The sequence below is a fragment of the Nylanderia fulva genome, unplaced genomic scaffold, assembly GCF_048542155.1.
Source record: "Nylanderia fulva isolate GAGA-0341 unplaced genomic scaffold, ASM4854215v1 Scaffold17, whole genome shotgun sequence".
NCBI lineage: Eukaryota > Metazoa > Arthropoda > Insecta > Hymenoptera > Formicidae > Nylanderia > Nylanderia fulva.
Genome location: NW_028189945.1, coordinates 2146896 through 2167014, shown reverse-complemented (window position 1 = coordinate 2167014; position 20119 = coordinate 2146896). Strand labels below are relative to the sequence as shown.

Genomic DNA, 20119 nt, shown 5'->3' with positions numbered 1-20119 from the left:
CCTCGGAATATTATAGTTTCTTTGATTCCATTCTTTTTTTTTTTTTCATTTGCTCCATTCATGAATTTCCTAAGATTTCTCTATATGACGTATGCAACATTTTTAAATATTAATGAAGATTAAAAAAAAGTACAATTGGAATTAATCGCTGTTGAATATTTGTACAATTTTTAATATTCTTTTTTTTTGTTTTTTTTTTTTAAATCTTAGGAATCCTAAAAAGTAGCTGTAGAATTTTTTTATTCAAAATTTACAGTCTGTAAAAAAAAGGAGAATAATTTAGAACTGTAAGAGTGATTTTTTCATTATGACAATACATATAAATCATCGTGACCTACAAAATTAAATGCATGAAATCCGCGAGAGAGGAAAAATATCTGGAATTCATGCTCGTTACGCATTTTTACACGATGACACGCAGTTTTGCATGGATAATTCAGAGCATGCGTGCATTGACACGATTATATAATTCTCATTAACACAATCTGTGCGCATCGTTGAAACCATCGAACTGCGAACACGCTGAGCGAAGAGATAATAAAATAAAAAAAAATTGTTTGGGGAACAAAGAAAAAAAAAGACCGATCCTCTTTGCCTCTCCGTACACATTCTATTTCAAAAATTCAGTTTAAAAACATAACTTCAAATACTCCACAATCCCTTTTTATTATTTTGCAGCTTATGTTCTTTTTTTTGTTTCGTTTTTACTTTTCCTCTTCTTCTCTTCGTCTCCTTCTTTCTCTCTGTCGCTCTCTCTCTCTCCTTTACCTTCCTTCCTTTTTTTAAGTATTAATAGATTAGTTTAATATATAAGTCGAGCCGTGGATCCGACGTGCGCCGCCGGTCGAATTAAATTCATACACTGTAACAGTCGTTATTCTTTACAATATTCGTACGTAAGTCTTGTAGCAGAGACAAAAGCGCAGGTGCCCTAATCGCACTCGTATTACTTTTTTTTTTCCTTTTTTTCTTTTACTCTTTAATAATAATTATTCGTATATATATATATAATATGCTCTCGTACCTCTGGTGCGAACCCGGAAACTCTGTCGCGGAGGGAATCGATTACACTATGATATTTTTTTTATTTCCGTCAGACTGTTCAGACTCTTCTTCTTACTGTGTATATACTCTTTAAACTTGCGTTTAAATCTCTCACGCAAACGCTTCCCAGCCAGGACAACAATACAAAAGAGATGATTTTCTCTGGGAGAAAAGCCTTAACTTAAGACATTCGAGAAAGATTGGAACAACCTCGTCCGATCGAGAGTGATCAGCTGATTCTTTGATGAAGCGCTCTCCCGAAACTATTCGGGGATGAGCGGGAGATCCTCGGGAGAAATATTAATTAAAAATCGCGAAGGATTGTTCCAATCTCTCGTCGACATCGATCGCTTCGCCGAGGACTTGGTCCAACTTGTGTATCTATGCCCCGGGTTGATCAGCACCAGAGGCCGCGAAGTCCGATAATAGCGCGAAGTTACAATTTGTTTGATCCTCTCCAAGTCTCGCGTCGTATTATGTGTATGTGTGTATATGTATAAGTGTGTGGTGTATATGTATATGTGAGCACTAGCACACCGAAACTACGCAATGAGATCCGGCCTTTTTTTCATTTAATTAATTAAGTCCCGAACAATGTTTGTGTTCAAGTGTATAAAATTGTTGCAGGACACCTGTGGGTTTACTATATACGAAACACCTTCCATCCCGGATGGATACCCAGGTCCTTTTTTTCTTCCATTTTTCAAGATAGTCAGGCACGCCTGGCTTCTGAACCTTAATACACAATTGTCGCTGCTGGTAAAACCACTGAATCCGCAAGCGCGTCTTTATTATGTAGGTATCCGTCTTTCGGATCTGAACAAAGATATCTCTCTCACGCCTTCCTGATGATCGAATTAATACATCGCGCTGCTGCTGTACTGTAATACATGGTCCGGTGTATCGTTTGGAAAAAGTAGTCGGGAATCTAATCGCATCTCTTATTCTAATTTCGTTTTTTAATACTTTATGAACACTGCGCGCCGCGATCGGACGAGTCGCGGCTCTCTTTCTTTGACGTAATTTCGCGTGGCTGCACATGTGTCTCTTTTTTCCCCTTTAAGAAAAATCTCGCTTTGTACTCGCGTCGAGTATGGTCTTCCCCGCGCGCAGGGATAGTCTTTTGTTTTTCTTCCCTTTGAATCCATCATAATTTTTTTGTTCTTTTTTTCTTTTATCGTTTCTTACGACCGTATCTACAAATTTTGCCTCCTACACAACTTATAAATTACGCAAAGGAAAAGAAGAAAGTATATGATATATCGACCTCAGCAATATGTACTCCTCTATACATGCAAAATATTATTTTCTCATGGCAATACAAAGAAGAATTGTTTATAGTCGGAATTAATCACCAGCAACGACCAGAGTATAAGCTAGCTTTTTACAGTACAAAATACCTCCTGCACACATGCATAAATATATGTATACACACATGCGCATATATATATATACATATACCTAGTAACGAAGTATTTTTCAGCAACATGTAAGGATATAGTAAGGTTGGTACACTCTCTCTTTCTCTGTTTCTGTGATGGGGAAACATGATGCTCCTCTTTCGCATGTTCATCAACAGTGAAGTGTCAGAAGTATGAACAATGAGTCTACGTTATTAACAATTGTATAATTGTACGTACAAAATGTACCAACTTGTACAGACTACCGTGTTTATATGTTTATATATACACGTACATATCGCGATGTGTGTTCGAACTTGGTATTAAATCGCAAGTCGCGTTCTTTCGTTCCCTTGAGGCTCGATAGAAACCGCACGTCTCTCTCTCTCTCTTTCGCCCTACTTTATCGAAAGTCGGGGTGGATGAGTAAAAGACTCGGTAGAACTGTATATAAACTCGTAAACACTGACAATCCTACAACTATACATCGCTTCCTTCCGTATATATATGTACTGATGTATATACGGAACTAGACGAGTCCGGTATATAGAAGAAAATGGTGAAATATAGAAAAAAAAAATTAAAAAAAAAAAAAGAAGTAAACATACATATAATAGCAGATCATTAGCGAGGTCCTCATTACATCCTTACACATTAAAAATTAGCGTTACTAAATCTTATTTTTATGCATTCAGGGCCGGCATGTGTTTTCGCTTCTTTCATTTCTCGTTTTCGCTTCCAAATTCATTTTCTTTTTCTCTTTTTTTCTTTCGTTTGTCGGTTTATGAGTTGTCGGCTAGAGAGTTCGAGAGGGAGGACCGGAGAATACAAGATGCGTGGATGCGAAAACTGTTTGCGACGTGAGTCCGTGCCTTGTTAATTACTTGTTCGTAAACCGTGTCACTGTAAAAAAAAGGAAAAAAAAGAAAAAGAAAAAATTTAATGTTCCTCTTTGTTTTACCCGAGTACCAGAGTCAAGCCGTTCCTTTTTTCCCTTCCTCGTAATGTAATCATTATCATATCAGTCGTTTCATAAAAATTTCCTTGGTTCGAACAAATACGAGGGAAACCGCGTAAAGGATGAAATGTTGCGCATTATATGCTTAAATATTCACCAGCACGTGTTTAATTCTTGAGACCACGTGTTCAGAGCTTCCCGAGGATCCATACATCTTGCATCGAAAACAATGCGCGTACGAGACAATTCGAAGGTTAGGGGACAGAGGAATCATGGTCTCTACATTCTAAATTCAATCGAATGTTCATAATATTATCATATAGGTGTGTATGTAGAAAGTGTGTATCATGTTACCAAGTTTCATGTGTTAATAATGTAAATGTTAAATGTGTTCGTTTCGTAGGAGATGAAACCCTGCGCTCATTCACACATAATAATACAATGTATATGTGTTAATGTATGTCGGTGTAACAGCAATAAAAACTTAAAGACATTATTAAGAAAAGAAATTTCTTGCGAAGAGAACAACGGTGGGCAGAGAGGGAAAGGAGATTTGGAAAATAATGATTCGGTTGAAGATGGCCGGGAATTGGGAGCATGTGGTAGCAATCCGAACGACGACGACGACGACACAACGATGATGGTGACGATGGTGACGACGACGACGACGACGATTACGACGACGACGTCGGCAACACGCGTCCTCTGCGAATTGTACGTGTCAACGAGACATACGTCCGCATCATCCCTACCTAGCTACAATTCCCGGTAGTGGCGTGCGCGATGGTAAACGGCTTATCGTTATCGTTAAGCGAGCGGCACGGATTCCGGTTGTCTCCTACTTCCTGTCATCCTGATCGCATTCACGGCTTATGTGACCGGTCTTGCCGCAGATGTAGCAAGTCTTGCCGCCGGCCTCGGTGCAGTTGCGAGCGATGTGGCCCGTCTTGTTGCAATTGTAGCAGCTTTGCATGGCGAAACGACCAGAATCGTTGCCACCTTCCGGACAGCTACGCGCCATATGACCAGTCTTGTTGCAATTGTAACAACTCAACTCCGGTCCCTGTTTAGATAACATATGTTCAGAATAGATCTCGTGTCATAGGTGCATGATGTTCCCTCTGAGTGTGAGGATTCACCGCAGGCAGGAAATGAAGATAGAGTTGCTGAAGGCAACTTGAAATAGTTGACGACAACATATAATATGCGAATTACTAGCCTGTTGACAGTCTTTTGCAATGTGTCCCACACCATTGCAACGATAGCAAAGGTCTTGATCTTCCTTGCACTCACGTGCAAAGTGTCCAAATTGATTGCATTTGAAGCACTTCTCTCGACCACGTCCAAAGCCACCATCCCTGTCACGTCCACGATCTCCTCTGCCTCCACCTCCGCCTTGTGGGCACTCACGCGCAAAGTGCCCCATACGGTTACATTTGTAACACGCACTCGAACTCATCTTCCACAATCTACAATTATACACATATATGTCATTACATCCTCACATTAAACTCTTATAATTTAAGATGACACATTCGTGCTAGGAATAATTCCCGAGAGTATTCTATTCAAATAACACTGAACAATAGTCTGTCCTGCATTATATACCATGTACATTCACATACTTGATAATTATTCAACAAATCTCACACGAATCAGAAAGGAATATACACTCCCAACAGAGCTGTCAAAGACCTGTCAAAATTATATCGAGCGCAATTTTCAAATCTTACTAAAAAAAAAAAAAAAAAAAGAAAAATTATAAGAACATAATTTCACGCATCCGAACATCTAATTTCGCGAATCTGCCATATCTGAAGCGCATCTCGCGCGCTCGCGCGCGTCCCACACAGATGTCTCCTGACGCGTGCGCGCGCGCGCGAGCGAGCGAGCGAGCGCGGGCACAAAGCACGATGAAGGAGCAGCGAGAAGGGGCGGGAGAGTGCCAGACACGCAGGTGAATGTGCACTTTATAATATCGGCGCGAGGAGACTCTCGCAGGAAGCGGCCGGCGGATGACGAGCCATGAGCCTCCTCACCCGCGCGGCCACTTTACATGGCGCCGGCCGGATCGAAGCGGTGTGCATAAAATGGCATCCTTCGCGTCTCGCGAAGGGAAGCGGATCCTCGACCTCGCCAAGTCCCCGGAGACAGGGGACAAAGACGCGCACGTGTGCCCCGCGTGCGAGATCTCGGGGATGATGATGATGATGAAATATATATGCGAGATGGAATTCGGGAACGCACGCGGCGTCGCGATTTTTTTTTTTTTTTTTTTTTACCGCGTTAGCAACCCCTTGGTAGACGATGACGTATTACGTTCCTCTTCAGGTTCTTTCGACGACGGAGCTTACAACGTGGCCATTTCGCACGATCTCTCTTTCCGCGTTCCCCCCGCGCTCCCTCCCCCCCTCGGCCATTTCGCGCCGGTATAAGTATATATGTGTGTCTGGGTCTGCCTGTATGTGTGGGGAACGACATACGCACGTACGCCGCGCGCGACGTGAAGATGGCATCCGTGAGTGACGCCGCGCGCGCGCTGCGCTTTTTTTGCGTCTAGCCGAGGGAAAAGATTTCGCACGGCGATGGCGATCGCGAAATGCTGCCCGTTCTCGTCGATGGTCGTCGTCATCATCATCATCGTCGACGACGACGACCATCGACGAGAAAGATCCGGGACGACGCTCCCGTCCGGCGAGACTCGGTTCCTTTACAGAGTTTCTCGATATTTGACGCGGCCAGATGCGGGAGTCGATCGAGTCAGGCTACCGGAAAATGAAGGGACCACGTGCGGCGGATTTCGCGGCGGCAAAGAGAGAAGGTCTCTTGGGTCCGGCGGCGGTGGCGGCGGCGCGCGTGCAATCGACAAAAATCCTCGTTTGGGAGCAGGCGAGGAATTTTGAGGGTCGAGAGACTCACCCGGTTGTACTTAGCTGTTGAAAGCACGACGAGTAATCTTACTACGCCTGATGCGACGATGCGTACGACGATGGACCCACGGGAAGTCGTGTTTTCCGTGGAAAGAAACTGAGCGAACTCTCCAGCGGACGTCTCTAGCGAGCATTAACCACGTAAAGAAGTAGTTTCGGAAACGCAGTTGAAGAAGAAACCTCGCTTACTTTGTGTCCGCCACCTTCTTCCGCTCCGTTCGGCTGAATCCCGCGCCGTGATTGGCCCGCAACTCGATCGATTCGCGCGGCGATTGGCTGCTCGCCTCGACGTCACGCAGCGCGACCGTCCACGGTTTGACGCAACACTAATCGAGACTCCCCGGGAGTCGATTGTGTAATTTTTTTCTAAAGTAAAAATGTGAAAATGTGAAAATTTTCTTCCAATCACATATCGATTTCATTTTAAAATCAATGCGTGATTGGCGGAAATTTTTCACTTTTCACGTTTTTACTTTCGAAAAAGTTACACAATTGACCCCAAGGTGTATCCACCTCAATTGTAATTTTCATGTATTTAACGTCGTTGACCAATCACAGCAATTTTTCGTTCTTCCTCGGAAGAATAGGCCGGTCTATTCACAGATGGATCTTATATTTAAGAAGATCATCTGAAGACCTCGTCCAACCAATAAAATGGCCGCATGGTATCTCTTGAATATAAGGACGGACTATGAAGGACCGCCTATAGAATGCATTTTAATTTAAGGGGGTATCAACAATTAGACTCTACGTACAATTAATGAAAATATTAGAAATAAATATTAAATATTTAAGAATTAAATATTATTTTAAAATTTATTAAAATCAAAAAAACTGATACATAAATATAAATTCGATAGTATAAAGGATTAATAAGTTTGTATATCAGTGTTTTTCGAATGTTATTATTTTCAAATAATTCTTATTCCTAAATATTTAATATTTTCTTTAAATTATATACACGGAGCTTTATGTCGTTAGCAATGAAACATCATAGTTTATTGATAAAAAACTCGCAAGCGAAAATATATATCTTTCACGTGCACGTGTCATCATTTCTCGTTTCGAGAATATTCGGGAAAGAACGAGGGAGGACAAACAAATTAAGGGGGTAACATCGTGACCCATTTTTGAACAGTACTTAATAATTTGCTTCATTGTGGATGAAGCTTGCTCGTGCCGGTAGTCGGCCACGTCTGTATATATCGATAAATGACCGCGTAAATTGTCATACAGGTGAACGCCACGTCTATGTTAAATACCGACCGAACACGCCGGTAGCGACCAGGAAGGTGTTAGGATAAATCTTACTTTTTGGTTTCCAGAATCTTGTAGATCCCGTTCTCGAGGACGCCGAAGATGGCCCGTGCTCGTGCGAGCGCGTTAATATGGATCCTCGCGCTTTACTTACACGCCGTCCTCGCGGCCGACCTGGTGGACCCGGACCTGATTGTTAGGAACGTCGAGCGGCACATCGATCTGCAGTCCCAGCTGACCAAGATCACCACCCGCGTGGTTCTGGACAACAACAGCAAGGATCGCGCTATCCAGCGTTTCCTCTTCTGTCTGGAGGGTACGCAGAAGGAGTCCCTCAGTTACATAGCTGCACGCGTGGAACCCGGTAAATTAGAGCTCAAAGTGACTGCTGTCAAAACAGTCGAGGGCCATCGAGATAAGACCTTTTACTCCATCGATCTGGCCAATCATCTAGCACCTCGACGTACTCTCACTATAGAGGTAGAGACGATACTTACGCATGAACTGGTACCACATCCCAAGGAGATCGCCCAGCAGGAGAAGCAGCTTGTCAAATACACTGGAAATGTGTACGCTTACTTGCCTTATGCTGTAACCAAACAGACAACTTATGTGGCATTGCCATCACGTAACATTGAGAGCTATACCAAGATCAAACCCGTCTCCCAGACTGGTTCAGCGATAGCTTACGGACCATTTGAGAAGCAACCACCTTTCACTCATGAAGAACTGGTGGTGCACTTTGAAAATAACAATAAATTCCTTACGGTGACTAGGCTGGAGAGGACCATTGAGATCTCCCACTGGGGCAACATAGCTGTCGAGGAGCACATTGATCTTCTGCATACTGGCGCCTTGCTGAAGGGTTCCTTCTCTCGTTACGAGTACGCTCGTGAATCCAAGTCCGGGCAGGCCAGCATCCAGAGCTTCGATACCATCTTGCCAGCAGCTGCTTCCGACATCTATTACAGGGACGAGATCGGTAACATCTCCACGTCGCACACCCGTATCAAGAAGGACTCGGTGGAGCTGAATCTACGACCTAGATTCCCGCTGTTTGGTGGCTGGAAGACTCGTTACACGATCGGGTACAGCGTACCCAGTTACGAGTATCTGTTCCATTCCGGAGACGAGTACACCCTGGAGATGAGACTGCTGGATCACATCTTCGACGACATGATCGTGGACGAGATAATCCTCAAGATCATCCTGCCGGAGGGTGCGCGGAACATACAGCTGGAATTGCCTTATCCTACGACCCGCTTGACGGACTCTCTCCATTACACTTACCTGGACGTCACCGGACGTCCGGTGGTGTCCGTGACCAAGAAGAACCTGGTGGAGAATCATATCCAGAGTTTCAGGTTGAAATATACATTCCCACGTCTGCTGATGTTGCAGGAGCCGCTGCTGGTCGTGGTGGCGTTGTACCTGATGTTCCTGTTAGTCATAGTATACGTGAGACTGGACTTCTCCATCGACAAGGACGAGGCTTCGGAGAGTAAACTGAGGATCGCCGGCCAGTGCGAGAAGATCCTGGCCGCGCAGGATCGTCGGGTCACGTCCTACAACGAGCTGGACGATCAATTGGCGTATCTGAAGGGGAACAAGGACGCCAACGCGTTCCTGGCCGCGGTGAAGGGCATCAACCAGGAGTACAAGGCGGCCACGGGATCTCTCAACGAGATCGCGCAGAAGTTGAAAGGCGAATCCGGCGATGTCTATGATCGCGTGCAGGAGCTACAGAAGTGCGATCGTTCCTTGAAGGAGCTCTACAACCAGCAGCAGGCGCTGTACGTGGACAAGCTGGTCCCGGGGAAGATCGGTCGCCAGCAGTTCGTCGAGGCGGAGTCGGCGATCGCCAGGAAGAAGGATGAGTGTGTCGAGAAGATCAACGCGATCGTCAAATCGTTTCAGTAAAAAGAGAATTAAAAAATCGCATTCCGCGAACAAACTTGAAAGAAAAAAAGAACAATATGGTGCATTTTTGTAATACATTAATACCAAGCTCTGTCGCATCTGTTAATATTCCATTCGTGAGAATGTAAGCAAATTAGGGTATTCCATTTCAAGTTTACAAACGCATTGAGTCACAAGAAAGAAAATAAGAAACTCTTTATCTCTGTATCTTAAATTAAGATTTGTAATAAATATGTAGGAAAAAATTATTACGTTTTCGTTGTTACCTTCTCTAAGACTGTTGTATCTAAATAAAAGAATTGTTGATAACATCTTGCGTTATGTATAAATTATAATAATATTTTCCTCAATTAAGTACGCTATCTTCAAAAAAAGCAAAATTTAATTCATTAAATTCTTGTAGAACTTGAAAATGAATATTTATATAAATATATATTGTATATGCGTATATGAAATTATATAAAATAATTATAAGTTGTCTCTACATAAAAGAATTGTTGACAATCTTGAGATTACGTATCTTGTAATAATTAATTTTCCTCTATATTACGTATATAATATTTTCCTATTATATTTTCTTAATTGTTATGTAAAAGAATTGTTGATAATCTTGAGATTATGTATGTAATAATTATAATGTTTACCTTAATGACGATTTATGTTAAAAAATAAATGTATAAAAACATAAAATCAAATTCAGCTTACATATAATAGAAATTTTTGCAAAGTTTGAAAATAAATTATTATATTAAAAATATATCTATATTAAAATTTACAACTTTAATTATTTTGTAATTTTATATATGCATGTAAAATAATTAATACTATAATAGTGGAAAAATTGCAAATATTGTAAAAGTAGAAATTTTGGATAAAATCTGCGCATAGAGAGATCTCTCAATTTCCTCGCTAAACTGACATATAAACATAAACGACATTCGTCGTTTTATAATGAAAGGAAAAAAAAGCGGAAGGAATCAGGATTCGCCTAGTCGCATCAGCAGTTAGATCGATGTTATGCGACGACGAGGATCGCCTTCGAAACGGACGTTACTGCGCATGTAGGCGCAAATGTCATCAGTCCTCCCCAAGCGTCTGGCCTCGCATCCATGTGTCAATTCGCTGAGCCGGTTAAACGAGGGGACACTTGCTAACCTCTCCGTTTATCCTCGACTCCTCGGGCTCCGTTAATTCTACGCGGGAGCATATCCTATGCTCGGAGCTAGAATGTCAAATCTACGGAAATTCATAGGTAAACGCCTCGTTCGTCTTTCACATACCTGATCTCGACGAAACTGCGTACTCCATAATTTACCTCGGCGTCACGCACACCCTCGCGTGTAAAGGTTATTATAACGATGCAATTAGACTCGTTTCTGATCGATAGTCTGTGAATTTTCGTAATTTTTTCGCACTCTTTGACAAACTTTCCCTTTTTAGCATCTTCGTGTGTCTCCTGAAATAGAGAAAGGGCATTAGATATCTTAGCATTAATTAGTCAATATTTTTAGCTAGTATAAAGTAGAATGTCTCATTATAGTTTGCTTGTATTTAATCAGACTGCATAATTTATAAAATCAGATTTTTCTATCTGTATGTATGTATATATAAATATGTTAAAAGGAGATAGTCCTGATATTTTTTATCGCTTTCATTGTTGTAGATATTGGAGCTAATTTAACAGATTCTATGTACCAAGGCATTTATCATGGATCTCAAAAGCATCAGCCAGATTTAGAGAAGGTTTTAGAGCGAAGTTGGAACAACAATCTTTCAAAAATTATTATTACAGCTGGTAGTGTGGAAGAAAGCAAAAAGGCACTTGAAATAGCAAAAACTGATGGCAAGTTTTCGATATATCTCTCTTTAAATATCTAAAGGATTATATTAATATACATTTTTTTAAAATTGACAATTCAATTCAGGCATTGTAAATAATTTTAACTTGCAATGTGTTTTATACTGATTTAGTATATAATGTTAAATTCTTTCCATTCTTCTATTGCTATTTCATTATCATTGATGACAATTAATCAACATATTGCAGACAGATTATATTCAACGGTTGGTTGTCATCCGACCCGTTGCAATGAATTCGAAGAAAGTGGTGATCCAGAGAAATACCTTAAATCGCTGTCGGATCTGGCGCTAAACAACAAGGACAAGGTCGTCGCCCTCGGCGAGATGGGTCTGGATTATGACAGATTGAATTTCTGCTCCAAGGAAACCCAGAAAAAGTACTTTGAGATGCAGTTATCGCTGTGTTCCACGCTGAAGTTACCAATGTTCCTACACTGCCGCAATGCTAGCGACGACTTCGTGCGAATTCTGAGGAAGCACAAAAACGTGCTGACCTCAGGCGTCGTACATTCGTTCGACGGCAATCCGGAAGACGCGAATTCTATATTACAATTAGGCTTGTACATCGGCGTCAATGGATGGTACGGTTCGATGCGTGATTCTTGTGAGAGTTATTAATATAATATTAATTAATAATATGTATTATACTATTATACGATATAATTCAATGTTATATATTATATAATATTAAATTAATATAATATTTTGCTTTTCAGCTCTCTAAAAACGGAGGAAAATTTATTTGCAATCACTACCATTCCTTCAGACAGACTTATGATAGAAACAGACTGTCCGTGGTGTGATATCAGGCCGACTCACGCTTCAGCTAAGGACGTTATCACGCATTTTCCATCTGTAAAGAAAGAAAAATGGCAAGCAGATCAAATGGTTAAAGGACGGAACGAGCCCTGTACGATAGTGTAAGTATCTATAGCATTAATCGGTATATTATAAATAGCAATATTTTAAAAACAAAGATATGAAATATATACAATATGAATATTGAAGAAAACATTATATCAATATAGAACAATTTATTTTATTTAAATCGCAAAACGACAATGATAGTTTTACTCTTTGTTAAAAACATTAATTGTACCTATTAATATTTTTAAACGACATGTATATGCGAGTTAATTGTATAATTTTTATTTACAGTCAAATATTAGAAGTCTTAGCACGGATCAGAGACGAGGAAGAAGAATATCTATGTAATCAAATATACAAGAATACAATGAAACTTTTCTTCCCATACGAATTATAGTGTGCAATCATTAAAATAACTGCGAAAATATAAGTGGACCTAGAGTGCAGCATTAATGAAAGCACACTCACGGAAGTAATCAGGGATAAAAGCTGTGAACGTGCATGCATAGAGGAGAGAAGATATTAAAAGAGAAGCACGCTGCCGAAAAGCTCTATTGAAGGAAGAAAATGAAGACACTCATTTTTACATACGTAGCTTTATGGAGATGGCTGTTGTCCACAGATCTCTTCTCATGTAAAACTTTAATATATTCTTGTTAAAAGTATATTATATCATAATATCATATACTCATCTATTGCATTTTGTCACTATTATTACCATCATCTCATTATTATTATTATTATTATTATTATTTGCGATATTTATTAATACTATTCTGCTATTCTTACAAATATCACTGTTGTCGCTGTTATTGTTTTGACATCTCTCTGTGAAGTGATTTTTCGTTAATTGATTACTATATAAGTGATCTCATTTTTTTCTACCTTTGTTGGTTTCTGCTCCTTTTTTATTACATTTACAAGAAAAGCTGTTATGAAAAAATGATTTATTTATAATCACTCAATATAGTCTAATATATTCAATCAATATCCTCAAAATTATAAATGAAAATACAAAATACTAAAGATCGCATTTTGCGCATACAGAGACCTATTATATATAGATATATATTACTTATCAAGAATGATTTCAAAAAAATGCAATATAATTATTTATCTTAATAAGAAAATGTCCGTGATTATGCATGTTTATCAGGTCACGAAATTTTTTTTTCGTCGAGACCAACCAAAATAAGATGCTCTCCTTTTCGAGATATCACAGGTAAAATGGCCGACGTATTCGTGATCTTCGAAAGCATACATATAACGTTTTTCCATGTCATAAATAATAAATGCTGAAGTGCGTGGATAGATGGAGATTTCGTTACCAACGCAATAATCGTTCATGTGGAATGGAAAGCAATGAAGTTCATTCATGGCACTTTGGAGAGAGTCTGTACTTTCTCATATACCCAATCATATGTTTGACTGGCGTACGACTGCGTCGTATCGAAAGCCCATATGGCGTAACTCCGGAGATTATCTGGGCTAAGTTTACCCCTGAAAACGGAAAAGGAAATGATTTACAGTTTCAGATACTTGAGTATAACGTATGTAGCTTCTATATAAACACGTACACAAAGACATTCTTCTCCATCCATTGTATCGTTGCCCTGGAATGTTCAATAACTTTCTCTCCAATCAAAATACAGGAAACTTTCACAAACTCTAATCCTTGAAGACTTTTAGATTTAATTTCGTCTATGATACCTGGAGCGTAATGTTCAATCTGAACATTGAAGAGGAGAGAGAATTATTATATATATAAATTTTATAATAATTGTGTACATAAATATTTCTATTAGACTTACTGTGTCAAAAACTACAGGTATATTTTTTTCGACATATGCTGCAACATTGTTATATAGCCTAACTGAAATATTTCTTATTATAAGGTAGACATCACCAGCCAATTTAATATATGGCGCACTTAAGTCTACAACAGCTTTGTAATATTCCGGTGAGCTATCCTTAATTGCTTTGTGTCCTGCAGACCAATATAACTTTAGAGTAGTCCATGCTTTTTCAATATATTTCAATATTCCATTAGTTTTCAAGCACTTTCCAATTTGGGACGCTATAATACATAAATGCTAATATATAATCAAATAAAAGTTCAATTTGTATCTTCAATTTGTAAGAGAAATTAGTACAGAAAGAGATAGAATAAATATGGGCATGATGTTTATAATAGCAATGGAAATTTTTTCCAGTTAACCATGACAATTTGAATGGTCACGTCATTGTGAACTTTATAAAAGTATGGTGATGCAAGACTGCAATTACCTCTGAATAAAAATTTTATAATAAAATATTAATTATAAACATGTAAAAGATGAAAGAATGATCTTGTTTTAGAATGATATGTATGAGATATACATAAAATAAGAAGTAAATAGAGATTAATGTTGTTGTTGTTTGCAAGAGATTCTTACCCTCAAAGGAGCCATGTTTTTGTGTATCGTATGCTATGATAGCACTTATGAGAAGTATCAGAAAGAAACTGGCTGATTTCCATGGAAAACTGCGACGCGTGGAAGAAGTCATTTTCTTCGATAGTGCCTGAAAAAATAAATGAGATAAATTTCTCAAAAATTTATTCTACTCCAAAATTTGAGTCAAACTAATGAAAGATGTTCGCTCAAACGTCACGCAAAGATTTTATTTTTCTCTCAACATATGTTTCTTGCATGCACACAATAACGAATTTTCATTAATTGTGATAAATAATACGTCAGATCCACAAAAAATAATCGCGAAATATAGATATTAGAGAGCAGCTGTGTATATACTTTTATAAATCTCCGAAAGGACTTTGAAACCACGATATTACGTTGACCGATTAACGATGACAATCACAATAACAGCCTTTTTTCTTATCGATATTATATCGATAAATCGACAAGAAAAAGAATAATTCACTTGTGTGTTCAATCTTTCATATCTTCGTACATAATAAATAATTACGTCGAATGAATCGGATTACGAGACACACACAAACTCGACACATGATACACACACACTCATATATATATATATGTACATGCACACAGGAATGTGCGCGGTATTTTATCTCACCTGCGGAAAACCGAGATGTATTCCGTTATGAATATTGGACTCTGCCGATCCCGTTTCTCGCGACGTGTTTTCGAAAAAAAAAAGAATACACGCAGAGAGAGAAAGACACGAACGGTGTCAATGTCGTGCGGCTGATCGCTCGTATAAGGAGGACGACGCGCGCGATCAATAAGTCCCGTGTACACTCCCGAAAAAACTGCTACCTAACCTGCGAGAGAGCGAGAGCAGATGCGATGGAGGATGGAGGATGGAGCTCGTTCGAATCGAACAAACCGCCGCCCCGAACAGGAACGGAGCTGTCAAGGCCGCGCGGGCTCCGATCAGCTGATGGCGCCACCGAGCGTCGTAGGAGTTCCTTATTCGCTCCGCAAAGCTCGAATTTTATTCTTACGATCGTTGAATAGCAAATAATAAATCTTGTATTATATATGGAAAAAAATTATATTCGCGAGAATGGAAAATAATAAATGTTTACCCCTTTTCACGATCGCAAACTGTCGTCTGCTATCCGGGATGAATACACCGAAATATAATGATCTCGTTGCTGGATTTTAATTAATCACACGATTCTAAGCGATATTTTCGATCTCTGTATATGGTACAAGTCATTCCTTTTCGGAAAAGTCAAATAGAGTGACGTGATGTTTACGACGCGAATGTTTCACCGCGTGATAGATGTCAAGAAAGAAAGAAAGAGAAATACATATAACACACATACATACACTATATATATGTACACGTATATATTTTGAAATACCAATTTGTAAAAACTTGGGAAACTTTATAATAGATATCGAGCTCTTGGACTTCAACTTGTTGATATACACATGTATACGTGGTATTTGGAAAAGTAGGAATGATGCATTGTAGATTATAGAATATCACACATTGACGGAAATTGCGACATACGTAATTATGAGTTTTATTCAGCAATGCTGACGTGTTGCTTCGCGAAGTGTGCGTCTATATCGATTATATATGCGCTATATCGACTATGACGTATCGTTTTCTTATCGTGTATCGATTAGAAAAATCGATACACTTTCACCGAGAACACTTTCGCTATTTATTTATATAATTGCATTCTTTATTCTTATATTTACTTTTATATACAGCGTTTTTTAAGCTTGCAGATCACTTTCATGAAACTTTTTAAATTTTCTCTTTCTTAAAAAAAAATTATATATATACAATATTATTTTATATTTATATTTAATATTTGTAATTTTGTATTTAAGTTTGTATCACTTTTCATGGAACTTTTTACATTTTTATTTTTCTCTTCTTTAAAAAAAATTATATATTATTATTTATATAATAATAATATATTATTTAATATATTTATATTTACTTTTATAATTTTACATTTAAGCATATACATTTGTAGATAAATAAAAATACTAAAAATCTTTTGATCAAAAACGTACAGAGATATTTTATGATAATACTGATACTGATGTAATCTTGATATCAAGTGAGACTCAGGAGATCAAATCAAGCTTATATTAAATATAAAATATCTATGCTGCATTTGCAGCGTAAGCAGGTGCAAATGTGATAATGAATCGAAAGTTGTTTGCCTGGTAAATAAACGCGAGAAAATTCGCGATCTGTACAAATGTAGGAGAATTTAGTGAAGGGGAGAAATGCTTTCCCCAAGTTTAATTGTCCATAACTGTCTGTCCATCGAGACGAGTAAGTTTTCTACGCGCAAGTTACACGAGATATATCATCGCGAGAGAGACACGCAAATGTATTTAATTAGATGTAACGAGTTTACGGTCGTTATTATCTATTTGCAACACGCAATCTTCTTCGTTAGAGACCGACTGTCACACTCCGTGATTTACGACGTAATTGGTTTTAATAACGGAGTATAGTATTTTTTTTCCCGCCGTCCCTATTTACTGACGCCATGTATACAACTCTTGTAAACACTAATAAATACGACTCCGTATGAAAAGTAATAACTATGTTTTTTTATAATTTGTTGCACGGCTTTTTGTACAATAATGAAGAAAATGGGCGATTGCTGCTGTTGCACTATACATATAGTCAAGTAAATGCAAGGAAAACGATTATAACTTTCACCCGTTTAGAAAACAAGCAGATATATGATTAAGTTTATTTTTTTTGTAATAACAAAGAAATAATTTTTGTTTAATAAATAAATTTTTTTGACTAACATTTATGCGGCAATTATTAATTGTATCAGATATTTTTTTCTTCTCTACATATAAAAAAATATATATTATATATTCATTATTAAAATAAATTTGGAAGACATGTTAAATTACAATCAAAAATACAATATATTATTCAGCTAATATGTTTAATTCTATATGCAAATGTAACTGATAAAAATAAATATGCATATTATTTAGCACTGTGTTCACGTTTTTTTCAGTAATTTAGTTATAAATTTATCTCTGTACTATAATTTAAAAGCACAACTTGTGCATATAATATTTTATATGACAAGCACAAAATTTTATATAAATATAATAATGCATAAAAGAACTTACCTGAGATGTTTTTTTGCATGCAAGTGCCAAGTTTTCGTCTTTGGCTTTTTTCAACTTTTCATTATTATTTTGGATTAATCCGAGAGTTTCTTTCAAATCCTTAGCATTAAGCTTTGTTTGCAAATTAGATAAATTTGCATCTACGAAAAATTATTATGGTTAAATACATCTATTCATTTATATATACATTTATATATTGATATATGAAAAAATACGCAAATACTTACCAATATACGATAGAAGAAGACTAGATTGGTATAAATGCTTGGTATAAATGGAATTCCAAATAGTAAAGCAAAGAGGTTCAAGGACGAGGCAATCTACGAGAGCCTTAACTAATTCATGCTTGTAGCTAGGATCCGACTTTTGCGATATTTTTCCCAGTAACATCTCAAATAATTTTGTGCATCTTATATCATAGTTCCTGAACAATATTGACTGCAAAATATCATTTAATTTAATACATCTGTTATTCAAAAGTGTCGACAAGAAAACACATCGCGTTTACACATCATTTAACATTATTAACATGTGAAAATCAACGTCTTGGAAAAAAGAACCCACACTGTATTACTTACTCGTAACTTGTCGATACTCGTAGTGATTTCTTTTGCCAGATTCGCCGATTGAATATTTTGACATCTTTGAGAATAAGCGTCCATGATGATATCCAGGTAGAGATCCAAACTGAGATCGCGAACGTTGTCGTGGCCGAAAACGAGATCGTTGAGTATCTGGACTACGTAGCTGGCGTAGCCCTTCGTTTCCAGCATCGGCGACATTACCTCGTGCCAAATCTTTAAACCGACTGCCAAGTCCTTCTGGCCGGCCTGTGACCAAGCCCACAATAGGGACAAGCCGATGTTCTTTCTGTTCTCGTACGAGTTCCTTATGCTAATCAATTTGGGAATGTTGGCGGCGGTCATCTCGGGATTTAAATGCGCTAGTAATTGCAAAAATATCTTGTGTCCAATAACGGGGACGCCCTTGACCATGTCGGTGGCCATCGCCGCAAGAGTATTCTCGTAAAAAATTTGTATAGTCTGTTGCCCTGTCATTTCCACTGCCTGTTCAAGTATAGAAGAGATCGCCTTAGGTACTACACTTAATGGATAATCCTTTGGTTTTCCTGAGAATATCGCGTCTTCCTTGCTGATAGGTATCTTGATGTTGAGGAAAGCATTCAGTTCTTTCAACCAGAGCAAGGGAGCTTCAGGAAATCTGATTTGTGCAGTTGTCAGAAGTTCGTCGAGCTCTTGCACGTTAATCTGTATACATTGTAAGAAATTAGTAGACAATTCATTAATATTTTTGTGAAACAATTATATTTTTCTTAAAATAGAATTTTTTATTTAATGTAATAAAAGTGTATAGATATAAATAACAAATGAATAGCTACTATGCTCCTACATTAAATTAAATTTGAAATCAAAAGTAGACTTACTGCATTCAATGCATCCTTTATAGTTTTTGGAGGTTTCTCTTTTGGTTCTTGTTTTTTCTTCTCAGCTTGCTGCTGCTGTTTTTGCTGTTGCTGTTTCTTCTTCGCCTCATTCTCCTTTGTTTTGTGCTCTTTTCCCTGTGCTTTAGCAGGCTTCTTATTCTCTTTATTGCCATCCAGATTGTCATAGAGTGTCTTCACTTGACTCAATGGTACTAAAATCATACATGAATTTAGTCAGACAACTTTCATGATCGCACATTATTTCTAGGAGTAGTAATGAATTATTTGCAAAAAAGTACGTATATTAGTACCATATTGCAACTGTTTTTTTTCACTCATAATCAATCAGCTGTACACCTGGATCGCATAATTTTTACAGCGATATTTTGCGATTATGTGGACAAAGTTGCGACAAATCGAAACAAAGTTATGAAAAGTTATAGGATAGAATTTGTTAAGTAGCCGGTAGGTTATGATAGACAACTTACAGAAGTCTTCGACTTTCGGCGCATTCTCGATAAATTTCTTCTTCTCTGCCTTCGTGAGTTTGTTGGACTTGTCGTTTCCCCTGTCTTTCTTTCGGCTGACCAATTCCCAGCTGCCGGACGACATCGCGATGACAGATGAACGCAATTCAACAATATGGATAACGCACCGACAACAAACACGAGATACCCCGCTGACTCCGAAAGGCACTGACTCAAGTTGACCGGAGTAGATATATGTGTATGTCGGTCAAAGCTTGTTGGCGAGTTGTCAATTACACAGCGATACGTGGTAGCGCATGCGCACTCGTCGAGTGCCACCCGCACCGGCGAAAGCGACGCGTCGAAAAA

General features: G+C 38.3%; 4 protein-coding genes across 5 annotated transcripts; 2 read left to right on the top strand and 2 right to left on the bottom strand.

The window, feature by feature from the left end:
• Nucleotides 1–587: 587 nt before the first annotated feature.
• Nucleotides 588–6495, bottom strand: CNBP (CCHC-type zinc finger nucleic acid binding protein). 2 transcript variants are annotated; one of them, XM_029311926.2, is made up of 3 exons: nucleotides 6322–6495; nucleotides 4622–4871; nucleotides 588–4465 (listed from the first exon to the last, which is right to left on the bottom strand). In XM_029311926.2, the coding sequence occupies exons 2-3, from the start codon at nucleotides 4859–4861 to the stop codon at nucleotides 4241–4243; spliced, it is 465 nt and encodes a 154-aa protein (XP_029167759.1). In that variant the 5' UTR covers nucleotides 4862–4871; nucleotides 6322–6495; the 3' UTR covers nucleotides 588–4240. The 2 variants fall into 2 exon arrangements, with proteins under 2 accessions (XP_029167759.1, XP_029167760.1); XM_029311927.2 differs by lacking the exon at nucleotides 6322–6495 and adding an exon at nucleotides 5685–5766.
• A 987-nt stretch (nucleotides 6496–7482) lies between these two features.
• On the top strand, nucleotides 7483–9818 carry LOC114938149 (ribophorin I). The gene is made up of 2 exons (XM_029311923.2): nucleotides 7483–7568; nucleotides 7658–9818. Exon 2 carries the CDS (start codon nucleotides 7692–7694, stop codon nucleotides 9507–9509), a length of 1818 nt encoding a protein of 605 aa, XP_029167756.1. The 5' UTR covers nucleotides 7483–7568; nucleotides 7658–7691; the 3' UTR covers nucleotides 9510–9818.
• Nucleotides 9819–10480: 662 nt separating this feature from the next.
• On the top strand, nucleotides 10481–13964 carry LOC114938150 (deoxyribonuclease TATDN1). Its single transcript, XM_029311924.2, has 5 exons — nucleotides 10481–10761; nucleotides 11173–11352; nucleotides 11557–11950; nucleotides 12086–12289; nucleotides 12528–13964. The coding sequence occupies exons 1-5, from the start codon at nucleotides 10722–10724 to the stop codon at nucleotides 12631–12633; spliced, it is 924 nt and encodes a 307-aa protein (XP_029167757.1). The 5' UTR covers nucleotides 10481–10721; the 3' UTR covers nucleotides 12634–13964.
• On the bottom strand, nucleotides 12771–20064 carry Tmem214 (Transmembrane protein 214). The gene is made up of 9 exons (XM_085481142.1): nucleotides 19772–20064; nucleotides 19284–19495; nucleotides 18418–19107; nucleotides 18067–18277; nucleotides 17840–17979; nucleotides 14672–14798; nucleotides 14048–14313; nucleotides 13814–13965; nucleotides 12771–13736 (listed from the first exon to the last, which is right to left on the bottom strand). Exons 1-9 carry the CDS (start codon nucleotides 19893–19895, stop codon nucleotides 13610–13612), a joined length of 2049 nt encoding a protein of 682 aa, XP_085337268.1. The 5' UTR covers nucleotides 19896–20064; the 3' UTR covers nucleotides 12771–13609.
• Nucleotides 20065–20119: the final 55 nt, after the last annotated feature.